At 41.3% G+C, this 12,631-nt stretch overlaps 1 protein-coding gene across 9 annotated transcripts in view; it reads left to right on the top strand.

The window, feature by feature from the left end:
* The window catches only part of PLXNB2 (plexin B2), a 259,864-nt gene that overhangs the window by 134,553 nt on the left and 112,680 nt on the right, over positions 1-12,631 (top strand). For 7 of the 9 annotated variants that reach the window (XM_080598192.1, XM_080598189.1, XM_080598190.1 and 4 more), the window contains one exon: positions 9,539-9,607. The exons of 1 other annotated variant lie outside the window; for it this stretch is intronic. In XM_080598192.1, coding sequence (XP_080454318.1) covers positions 9,606-9,607 — 2 coding nt within the window. In that variant the 5' untranslated portion in view covers positions 9,539-9,605. Of the gene's footprint in view, positions 1-55; positions 192-9,538; positions 9,608-12,631 lie in introns of those variants that run through there. One more of the 9 variants, XM_080598196.1, reaches the window with a different exon arrangement.

Raw genomic sequence — 12,631 nt, 5'->3', positions numbered from 1 at the left:
ATCTTTCCTAGTGAAGTAGAAACAATAAGCCTACACCCTTCTCCGAGCCCAGCAATACCTCTGAATTATTTGCAGAGGAGCAGGCGGCAGCTCCGCAGGCGGGGTGCCGCGGGGAGGCCAGGCAGCTGCCCTGGCACAGCGCCTCGGGGACAGGAGCAGGGGAGGCGCAGGGGTGGCTTCCTCAAAGCCAGGTAGGTTAAGCTGACAGCAAGTTCTAACCGGGCAGGCAAGGCTCTACTGGACTTTTTACTGTCATGTTTGTTTTGTTAAGATGGGCACGGTAACAGAGCATATATACTCCTAGCAGATGCAGGAGGCCAGCTGGCCTGGCTTGCTGACATAAATAGGTGCAGATGATGGGAATCAAGGCAGGGGGTCTGGTTCCCAGCTCTGAAGGACTCCAGATCAGGAAGAAAGCTCACGGAGGAAACGGGGGGGCTCAAAAGTAGCTGGCAGATTCTCTGAGAGGCTCTGAAGATGGAGAAGAGCCCTTGTGCTTGATTTAAAGGAGGGCAGTGTTCTTGTAATGCTGATAATTAGGCAGCGTTGCCTCGTTCCTTAGTTTTGATGGACAAATGAGACATCCCTGGTATTTAAACCTTGATAGCTCTCTTGCTTGCTGATCTGGCCAGCAAGAGGCTACTGTTGTATTAATGAGAACGTTCTGATTTTTACACATTTCTCAGTTAGAAAGATGAAATTTCCATCAAGCCTCAAAGCAGGCTTTGTGGCAATTTCTTACTTGTGTTCTTAGAAACAAACAAAATATATAAAATTTGCAATGCAATGAGCTATTCCAGACAAAAATAAAATAAAGTTAACAAGACACCTAAAACTTCACCAGTCTTTTCAGTGGGGCTCTGGCAAGGCTTACCATGCCAGGAATGCTCACAGCGTTTCAGATTCAGCTCCAGAGGAATTAGCGTCCCAGGCTGGGGGAGTGGGAAGTGAACCCTGGGTGATCTTTACTTTCTTTCCTTTCCTTTTTTTTTTTTCTTTGGCTCTACACTCAAATTAGCTATCTCTAACTGTTCCTCCCGCACCTTCTTCTCTGTTCAATGTCTTGCAAACACATTTAAAGCAAAAACCTGCAGTGTTCAGGATACACTCTCCATCCTTTCAGGCTTTCCTTTTGGTTTCCACGACATCCTTTGCTGCTTTTTCCTTATGTGACTTATTCTGTCTCATCCATGTCATGTTCCCCATTTAACAATCTTTTCTCCTTTCTACCTTCCTACTCTTAACATTTTTTCCTCTCCCTCTTCACACTCCCACTGCCATGCCTGCTCATTTTTCCAATACGGCAGGCTGTGTTTTCTAATTTAGGGAATAAACCTTAAATTCGTGTGCAAGTCCTTCCACTGACTGCATGATTAAGGGACTGCAGGACTGGGCTGGAGTTTGTCAGATGTGTGGGGAAAGGTAGAAGTCTGCTAGTGAAGCCAATTTTAAAGCAGTCTTAATTACCTTGGTGGTTTGGATTGCTTTGGTTGACCATTAAAATGCATATTTCTAAGGCGAGGTGTGCACCAACGGTATTGTATAAGTAATAAAGAATTTAAAGAGCTTGATATAAAAGACTTTATAGAGGTAATATATTACTTCCAGTCGAGAGAAATAGAGGGCACTTTAAAATTAGTTTTACTAGCACCGTGTGTTTAAAAAAAACTTCTTTTTCCTTTTGTTTAACCTCCTCTGCAAGCCTGGGCTTGTTTGAGGCTCCCAGGATCCAATTTCATGTAGTATCCTATTTCAAATCCAGGCCAGAGCAGATCGATAGAAAATCAGTGCTCTCAGAAATAAAACTGCCTGTGGAATGCCTTCAGCTTCATGAAGATGAAGGGGGGATGTAATACCACAGACACTGATTTTCTTTTCTGAGATGGGAAGCTCTGAAGCAGTGTCCGTGGATGTTGCACAATTTACCTTGATTGAACAGTAATGATCATTGGGCAATTTGGGTGATTTTTTTGTGTTCTTCAGTTTGCAGTTAACAGCTGTGTTTTGCGAAGGGGAGGTTGGGGGGGGGGGGGGGGGAATTGTTGCTGAGGTTGTTTTAAGCCAAAGCAGCAGCTGTAGAATATTTTATAGCGGGAGCAGAGCTACCTGTAAGTCTGCACATAGCTCGAATACCGGAGATTTGTGGTAATTCTTGTCAGTGAGATATTTACTGGTATTTTGAAATGATCGAGCTACTTCAGCACTTTGAAATCTGTAGGTGAATGAAAGCTAGTCTATTAACTGGTCTGTGTTTATACCAGTATTTATGGTCAGCACAAATACAGATGATAGTCTCCTTCGTTTTCAGTACACTTCCCTGTATGCCTCCTCTCTTCCATGGCCAGAGAGGAAAACAAAAAAAAAAAAAAAAACAAAAAAAAAAAGATTTTTGGGTCATTGGGAACAGAGGAAAACGGCAATATCATTTTAGGACTTTGAGGGAGTAGGCATCGATCAATGCTTTGAGCCAAGTAAAGGGAAAACTGAACTTCTGAGCTTTGGGTGATTTTGAGTGCAGGAGTTATTGACTGTGCCAGTATTATGTTGAATTCCTGGAAAACTGACAGTAAACTTTGCTCTGCTGGAAAGTGGTGTCCACCTGCTGCAGGTGATGCTAGTGACCTGGGGAGCATCTCCCACTGGTGGCACAATGTCAGTGCGAGTGGCAAGGCTGCACAAGCAGAGCCTTGGCCCCCTGTGCTGCCAGAGCAAGCGGGGGGCCTTTGGAGAGAAATTGTGTGCTCACATGTTGGAAACAGTGCTGTCCAAAGCTGGCCAAGAAAGTAACAGCAAGCACAAAGAGCGTTTGAATTTATTTTATGGTCTGTCCCTTGGGCAGTAAAGACTTGTCTGTTGTGGACCTTGAGCGTGCTGTCCCCTTCAAGGGCAGGTACACAGAAGTGTATTTCAGCTGGGCGAGGCTAGCTAAATGCACTGCCTCTCAAAAGTGGAAGTGCAAGTGGTTCCTGTCTTTCACATGAGTGGGGGGGTTGCGTCTGTAGCCTCTTCCTATGTCGAACCATGTGAACTTATAAGAACACACGTGCACACAGACAGACAACGTAATCGGGACAGCAATCCTGGCTTTACAGAAACTCTCACGTACTTCAGTGACCATAGGATTTCACCTTTGGCCTTTGGATTAGCTCATGTTTTGTAAACTGCTTGGTGATTAACCTTTAGCTAGAATATGAAGTCTGCAGCAAGTGTTTACTTAATAGTTAGAGATTTGATTCCTGCTCCCAGGCAGCCAATATTGCTTGGCATGAGTTATAAATAAAAGATCTGTCTCCAGAAATTTCAGAGAGCCCATTCTGGTCTCCTGACAGATGCGGAGAAAGCAAAGTGCTCAAAGAAAAGACTAATGAGAAAACTGTTGGAAGTCTGTCTGTGGTCATCGTATGGACTGAGGAGGCCGTGCTAAGCAGCTAACAAGACGTTCTTTACTCTCTTTGCATATTTATGCAGAGTATATCAGGAAAAAAAAAAGGCATTGATTAGTTTTTTACTAACTTCTAATTACTATTTTTTAAGCCAGAGGCCACAAAATTAATAATCTGTTACTCTGTTATATAAAGAGGATATTCGCTTTAATATATTAGATTCCTAACTTGGGCACCTGCGATGCCTCTCTAGCCAACAGAAAGAGAAAGAAGCCCGCTTTCCACTGCCTTCTGGAAGAGCCTGCCTTTTCCCTTTGGCTATGTTGAGTGTAGAGAAACTAGCAGATTTAGCAGGTGTAAACATCCTGTACCATGAGATAAGTTGCTTCTCATGGGGTTCATTTTGCAACGATTTGCCAAACAGCATTAAAAAGTCATGGGCATAGACTGTATTGTTTATGATTTTGAATTTATCATCTTAACTCCATGGCATTCAAGTTGCAGATTAAAAACAAAACAAAACAAAAACAAAACAAAAAACTCTAAAAGCATGGATATTTCTAATGCGTATTGATCTGTCTATCATGTAGAAAGAATCTCATATTCTCTGGCTCGCATACAGTGTTGAGCTTGTCGCATAGACTAGCCTGGTATGTTTATACTTAGTGTAGGTATTTTTATACTTAACCAGGAGTTCATCAGATATGCAAAGTTTCATTTTCATGAAGAAAAAACATACAGCCATCACTGTGTTAAAAATCTGCCTCTCCTATTATTCACCGGTAACTAATACAGTTGACATTACTGCATGATTTTTATAGCATGTAATGCATTACTGCATCATAGCATGATTTTTGTGGTATCAGTTTGGGACAACAATGTTATTTACAACCAAAAAAAAGCATGAGTGAGTTACAATGACCATCCCAATAGGTACCAATATTTGTTTTATATTACAGCTCACTATCAGGCATCTTGTTTGTGTCTCATAGCTGTGGATCTTTCTAAAATAGCTTTTTGCGTAAAGGCTTAAAAGGTGTTCCTGTTCTTGGTAGGTGTATTCCTATTTTTGGTATCCTTATTCTTGTAAATTTACCAGGCTTTATATGCCGGTAGAAGATGAGGAAGTGAGGTTTAAGAGTTTCTCAAGTAGCTTTTGAGAAACTAGGGTTGTTTCTCTGTTGCTTTGCATTGGATGAAATCCTTATGCCAGACCGCGTGGTGAGTATCAAGGTCTGATGGATCACCATTAGGTGCTGGCTCTATACTGGTCAGAGTGGGGCCTTGTTGCCTTATGTGAGCAACATGGCAGGGTACAATTTTGTCCAGTGTCAACTGTAAGGTTTTTTAAATAACAATTTGAACAGGCTGGAAAAGTGTGCCTCACCACTCCTTCACTGATACTTGTTTCAGTTCTATGTCCTAAAATGTGAGATACTGGACCTCAACCAGTTCAAAGAGCATGTTCTTGCTATTTGATCTTTGCAGTGAAATACTGTTGAAAGAGCAGGTAGGCTTTCTAGGCTGGTCAGAAGGGACAGCAGAGAAAGTGGCTAGTGCATTTAATTCCGTAGTCAAGAAATCTCTGTGGAAAAGTCTATAAAGAGATAAGGTATTTAGTCACATTAGACTGAAGTGAAGGATATTCAGAAAGGCTAATGGAATACTAATTCTTGGTTTTCATTATCGAGTTATGCTGGTCTTTGTTCTTGTATTGTATCTGTAAAACTCAGACTTTGGTCTGAGACTTTTAACTTAAATTTTAAGAACATAAAACTCTAGCATATATGCTTTTTCTTTTTTCCTTTTTCTTTTTTTTTTTCTCTTCCCTGCAAACTACAGGAAAAGAAAAATGAAAGGGCCTAGTGAAAGTGGTGGTTCTTTTGAGGTACATCCAGCAATATTAAACACTTCCATCGTCATTTTAATATTCTGCAAATTTTTGCACAGAGGAGATCAAGGTCTTTTCATAGCACATAAATTTGTGGACAAAAGGATGTGGGTTTGACTGGAAACCAAAGCAAAAGAAAGAGTTTCAGCAGTATTAGATGTAAGTGTACTAAAGGTAGAGCTATGTCGAGCAGCTTCCAGAAAATGATGATACGAAGCCTGAGGTAGCCAAGTGGAGGAGACAGAAAGGAAGTCAGTGATAAATCTTTGGAGCTTGTATGTTAGAAGTGAAACCGGTGTCTCTGAGGTCAAAGAGTTGTAAAGGGCAGAAAGGGAATGACCAAGAACGACTTAAAACAGGGAGCTGAAGGTGAGCGAAGATGCAGAGTTAGCTGGGCATTGCAGTGTAGCAGTGTGACAGAGAGTTAATTAGAAATGTAAATACACCGTAATGTTTGGGTCTTAAGCTGACATTTAATACCAGCCTAAAATTTTCAATAGTAAATTCTGTGTCCTGTTCCCATATGGACACGATCTTGGTGTTGTAACACAGCGCTCCTAGCACCAAAATGTGAGGATCCATTTTCAAATTTAAGCTCAAAACAGAAATCCTGGAAGTGTTATCCTACATGCTCAGAACTATCGAGTGCACCACGCTTGTTAGCTAAACAGCCAAATACAAGTCCTGTGGGTGTGTAAATGCCTGTATGAAAAGTATCTGCTCAATATGTTCCTCAGAGCTGAAGCTCGAGGGAGTAAGGCCTGTGTCTGGGAACCGGATAGTGCAACTTTCTATCCCTGACCCAGCGTGTGCCCTTTCTAACAAACAGACAAAAACATGCCTCAAAGAAATGTGGTTTGTAATCTGTTTTTAGCCCTAGAAGCAAATAAACAAAAATAGCATTTAATACATTTGTACTTTTAACAGCACTGGCTGTGGGCTCAGTAGGACGAGTGCTGCATTTGTTCCTTGCAGCTTTCAGAAGCCACCATTCCTCCAGGAGCCACAGCACTGGAGCTTCACTCAACATTTAAATGTAGCTGATCAACCTGGGCTAACCATCTTTTTGAAATGACAGTACCTAAAGACATTCCCCCTACTTACTGAGACACAAGTTGCATGAAGAGCAAGAGGTCTCTTGCAGGATAGGGAGTTTGTTTGCAGCTGTGCTGGATTATTTACCTGTCCTGATAGTCTCAACTACATTACATGTCCATGGTGTTCTTTGTCCTTTTTTTCCTAAGAAAGTCTTTTGATTTGAAAGGCAAAAATTTTGTCGTGAAAAAGCAGGAGCTTTTAAGTGCATTCAGATTGGAGTGAGGCAGTATAGGAGCTAAATGTAGTCTAATGGCAGTCATCTCCATATATCTCCCTCTGTAGTTATAGAGGGGAGAGGGAGTCTCCTCCAAAAAATAGTTCAGAAAAGCCAGATTCCTCTTCCAGAAGGTGATCCGTAGCAGGACTCTCTCTCTTGAGCCCTTGGAAAGAAAGGTGGGCAAGATGACCTCCAGAGCTCCCTTCCAACCTCAACCATTCTGTGAAGGTCAACCTTGTTGGACTGTAAAGTTAGCTTCTGTGAGTGTCCCCTCACCCCACACTTGCTCCTGGTTCGTGCTCCTAGTTGCTGTCAGCTTTAAAGAAAGCTGACTATGTCATCTAAGTACTTTTGACTTTCAGTCAGCCTGCAAGAGCTTCCAGCTCTCAGGATCTCTGATAGCAAAGTGTATTTTAGTTCCCATAGTTCAAGTGTTTGTTTTTGTCCAGCCAGCTGGCCAAACCCATGCCATGAAAGATGAATTCCTTGCAGCGTGTTCCGTGTAAGACACTGAAAAAGAGCTGTTGTGCTACAAGCAGGAGGTAAAAGGAAAAAACAAAACTAAACAAAACCAGGAAGCCTTGTGGCAGATGGTACAACCGGCGTCCATCTAAACCTAGCCAAAGCAGTGTGTCGTCTGGGAGTGAAGAAACCTGGAAAATCTGATGACTCAGTTTGAATAAGTAGGGAGACAGCGAGTAAGATTTCTGGCTCATGTCCCAAACCTATTATGAAAAAGGCTCCCTATATTATATAGCGCAGAAATCTGAGTACAGTTTGGTGGCATCCTTCTCTAGCACAGCTAGTTACCAACTGTAGACTAAAATGCCCAGGGTACACATGTGAGAGCTGATGCATACAGAACCTGATTGCTCTCTGCCAGTTCCTTGGTTGTGGCTGAACCTGGTTTCCCAATAAATAAAGTTTCCATGTTATTAGCAGGGTGCATGCTTTTATTACGGGGAGTATCACTGGCTGGACACAACCATCAGAGCTCACAGCATCCTATTCCTTTTCCAGGCACAGCCAAATTCTCATTTGCAGGCACATCACTTGTAAGTGGAAAGTTGAGCTGTGAACCAACTGTTCAAGAAATGTCTAAAACACCATTCAGTAAAGCTTGCAAAGGGTTTCTAAAGGAGAGAGATAACACAGACATAGAAAGAGAACTCGTCAGGATGAAATCTTGTTTTCTTGCTTACTACCACCACTTACTTCCTTCTCAACTGTTGTTGAGAATATGATCTTTCACACCCCTAGCACTTCCTTTTACTTCTGTATTTCCTTTTCCTTTATGTGCTTAAGTTGCACCAGGTCTGTTTTTTCCTTTGTTAATAAGACTTGGAAAGTAATCTGTCCTTTCGCTTTGTCCTGAAGCCAAGACTCTTGTCTGTCTCATGGGCTGCCAACTTTAACTTAGGCCTCACCTCCCATGCTGTCCCAGCGGTTCCAGTCTAAGCTCCTCTCTCCTTGTAGGTCATATCATCCAACCGTGGTCTAAATATCTCACCCTGCTCTTCTCCTCTGTCTCTGTCTTCCCTTCTTTATTAAAAAAGGGAAGTCCTGACCTGAAACGTCCTTTTCACCTTGATACTGTTTGATATTCACCTCATGTTCCTGGTGGAAGATCCTTGCACCTTCTCTCCACATCTGTCCCCTATCCTTGTTCCACCCCATTCCATTTTACATACCCTCCCCAGCCTCTCTTCCTATTTTGGATGTTCAGCCTCCCAGGGTGGAAAACACTCCTTCAAGTCACTTCTAATGACATGCACGAATATTGAAACCAACAGCACACACCATGGTTTTGCATCTCATGGTTTTCCTGAGCATCCTTGTAAGTGAGCAGGTTCCTCAGACAGCTTTTCCTTGGGACCTCACATAGTGCTGAGCAATTTGTATTGTCAGGAGCTCCAGGAGGAGATGAATGTATGTAGTCCTAAAGAATGTGTTGCCACAGCAACTAGATATGGGGAATGCAAACAAGAAATTAAGTCCCATCGAATATTAACGAAATAAACACGCTTCAGTACTGGGCAGCCTCAGGGCACGTGAAGAGGAAAATGAAAGTCCTGCTGAGCTTTATTTCTTACCTCCCCGGGGAGCCAGTGTTAGGCAAGTCTCAAAGTCAGCCTCGTCTAGCATGGAGATGAGATGGCTTTGAAGATGAGGTGGTGGATTTTGCTGTGTGTTCGGGTCGCTCTCCCCTGGGGACTGCCATTTGATGATCTTTTAGTGCATGTGTTGGCATTTGCTGTGAACTGCTTGAGTGGGCATCATGTGCTTTACAAAAATGAGCTGATAAATATCTATGTAAGAATCAGGTTGGGACATTCAGCACTCACTACATAGATTGATGGGGATGTTTTATTAAGGACAGTTGTCATGTTCATACGCAAGCTGAACAGTCAAGATTAACACTTTCTTAATCACTTTTTGGCATATACAGTAATGTTAAATGATATCAGATGGTACTTTATCCTTCCCTAGAGGGACAGACACTGTTTCTCTTCCATTCTTAAATGTTTGATCGTGGGAGGTGCTGAGAGCTGCCATTGATAAGAGCATGTTCAAGCTCTTGCAAGAAGAGTGCCAAATCATACAATACCCCATCTGTAATGCCAGGCATTCTTTCTGGTAATATATCAGCTGAGCTCTCAGTTCTGTAGTAATTAGTTGTACATCTGTGAGCAACTGTCCGTCTGATTTATTATCTGAGCAGCTACTGAAATACAGAACATTGCCCCATTTAGCCTCGGGATTGGAAGTTATGGTGTGCTAAAATTGTGTTTAAAATGTAATAAAATTGACTATATATAAACAAATTATAAGTTTATGGAACACTATAGATGATCTTAAATCAATATTTTAAAGTTCATAAATTTAAGGTGATTGAGCATAGCATAATGCATATGGATATAGTTTTAATCACTGCCTTCTTTTATTTAGTGAGAAGATTAAACGCTGTCCTGGAAAATAACTTGATTGTAGTAAAGAAGAAGTAGTGGAAAAGTGAATGTAAGTATTTCGCAGCATGTAAGTGGCACTTACGTTTGCAAACCAATGATATTGGTGCTTTTATAGATCGTGCCAAACTGGCAACCTTATTTACCTAAAATACGACTAAACATTGTACTTTTGACATGATGAGAATGCTGGATCTGAATATTGTGCATGTGCGTATGAGGTATAAAATGTCTAATATGTATTCTTAAATGTGGGTCTGTAGGCAGTGCATACAAAAATGTTACTAACGGGGCCACATACAAAATTATTTGCATGCGTATGAACTGCTTGCAGGAAAAATGTCAACATGAAGTTGTCACTAAGTGCCCTTAAAAGGAAAAAAAACCAAAACACAACCCCCTGTATACGTACCCAGGGGGATCCTTAAGTTCTGTAACGCAGACATATTTTCCATTTCCAAAAGAATTTAGTCTAACTTGGAATAAAGCAGCCACTATACAGTATTTTTCTGTGTACTTGCCCCAAAGATGTGAGCTGATAGCAGAAGAAGATTGCACTGTGGATTGGCAATTCAATTTAGAATGAAATACAGCGGCTGCAAGTTCCAGGCTAAGTGCATCATTGCTCACTTGAGGTCACTTTTTCAAACCTGGAGTCAATAGTTCTCTAACAATACGAGCTTTGGTTCATTTTCTAGACCCTTTTGAAACTGTTACTTTGCTCGTGAATACCCCATTATTTTTCTTAAAGTAATTGCTTTCCCTAGCTGTATTTCATAATAATGTGAACTCCATGACTGTGTGTGTGCATATGTACGTACATATTTGTGTGTGAAGCAAAGACCTATCTTTGCAAGTCATACCCCAGGAGGCTTTGAGTGGCTCTGATGTGCAGAGTAGTGATAGTCATAAACTTTAAGCTGCCAGAGATTTGTTCCAGTATTTTTTTCATAATACATTTTTCCCACGATCTCACCTTCCATTTCCCAGAGCTTGCCTGATGAGTTTGGAAGCAGTCAGCTAAGTCTTTCCAAATGCTGGATTACGTACAGAATTCATGACTTAGATGTCAAGTAGGATGGTGATCCTCTCTTAAAAGTCTTAACGAGCTGGGGCACTTCTAATTTTAGGCTATGGCTTTTTGTAAACTCGTCTTCTAAAATTACTAACTGACCAAAATAGTACCAAAACAGTGAGCTACTACAGGAAAATAGTGAAATCTGTCTGTTCTATAGAGTTGTCTGCTGATACCGGACTTCCTGAAATGAGGGTCCCAAGATTTGACAACGTCTCAGCTTAGTACCTAAGCTAGAGATTTACAGACTAGACTGTGCATTTACTCTCTGCATTACTGGTAAATGGCCCAGCTTGAAACCTGTATAAGATGTAAAACTAAATCCTTAAGACCTCCCAGTGTGTATTGAACAAATCAAAGCACACAATCAAAAATAACTTTAATTTAGCTTCAGGGCCCTGGAAGTACATCTCTAGAGTGACCTTGTTATAGCCAGTGGTACTTCTTGATCGGTTCCATGTGTGTGTGATGAGTTTGTCCATGTAAAAGTTTTCTTAGAGTTACTTTCACATTATTCTTACCAACTCGATCTTTGGCTGTTTCTCCTGGGAAACTTGGGAAAATATTCGTTTATCTTCACTTCCCTCAGAATTATGAAATAAGCAGAATATTCAGACTTCCTTTATTTGTGTCCTGGTTTTTTTATGCTTGTTTAACAGGAGACAGCCATTTCACTATCAGTTGAATTCTAAAAATAACAGCCCAGTTAAAATGTCATTTCATATATCTGTGTATATGAAAACAAATAAAATATGTGAAGTAGAGCTGTACTTTAGGAAGTTCAGTGGGGATAGACTATTGATAATGTGATTACTGTCTGGCCATGAAACTGTCAGAGAAATAAAAACAACTATGTGGTAGGTTGGATACTAGCGCTTTGTCCGTGATGTGAAAATGGATACAATCTCCTGTAGATCTTATTTTTCTGATATTTTAATTTTGTGGATGTGTAGACTGAGTTCCTAAATGAAAACCTTCTTTTTGATCTGTCTGTTGCAACTATCAGACATGAAAAGTAGGGATTTATCCTTCTGAATATATCTACCGAATAATTTCCAAGCATCAGTTGGCCTCATGTTGGCTGGGATTTGGGGAGTAACATGAAATTAACAAGTATAGGCAGAGAGGAGAAAAAATACCTTTTCATATCTGCTTTTGGTCTGGTATCTCAGACATGGCTATGGAGACATCCTCATATAAACAGTCATGGAGCCAGCAAGAGGGAATATGATCACTTCCCAGGAACTGAGAAGAGCAGTGGCTCAACCTGCAGTCACTCACAAACTGGAGGCAGAGCCCCCAAACCAGGAGATCCAGCATCTCCTCTTATGGCCATCCTCTTTGATACTCAACACATCGAGATACTAAATAAAATGATTATTTTTAGTCAGAATTGCAAATGAAATCTTAAACTTGGGTTTGAAGTACATTAGTTTAGCTTAGGTTTAGTAGGATAGCTGGCAGGATTTGGGCTTTAGCTGCCCATAAAGCCAGAAAGTGGAAAAAACTTTCAGAAAACTTCTTTTCCCCGTTCTTTTCCGACAAATTTCCAGACTGTTTTCATAGAGCTGAAAGCCAAAGCTGGGATAGTGGAGGAATCTGGGAAACGTTGGTTTGCTGTGTTTCCTCACCTGGGGAGGAGGAGAGTAGAGATGGGGAGAGTGACTTCTCTGTTTGTTTTTCATCTTTTTTTAAGTAGTAGGGAAAGGCTGGGAAAAACGTAAAATGGTCTGGAGGAGATGATAAACTGATAACTGTTCTGCATTATGCTGATGATACATCCTAATAACCTTGAGGCAGTGAATGCAAGTGGAGGGAAGGGGAGGTGCAAGTTAGGGAGCGGGGAGCAGGCACTGTCAAGTAGAGCACAGTGCAAAGGGAAGGGGGGGAAGAACACCCAGCCCTAATTAGATGCCAAAATTAGGTTCTTGCTGTTCATCTTGTAATCTGAGATTCCCGGAATAAGTCTTCAGCATAGCATGGGGAGTTTTGTTCGCTGTT

This window comes from Anser brachyrhynchus (assembly GCF_964034855.1).
Source record: "Anser brachyrhynchus genome assembly, chromosome: 1".
NCBI lineage: Eukaryota > Metazoa > Chordata > Aves > Anseriformes > Anatidae > Anser > Anser brachyrhynchus.
Note: the sequence above shows the minus strand (reverse complement) of the source record. Positions and strands in the feature narration are given on the sequence as shown.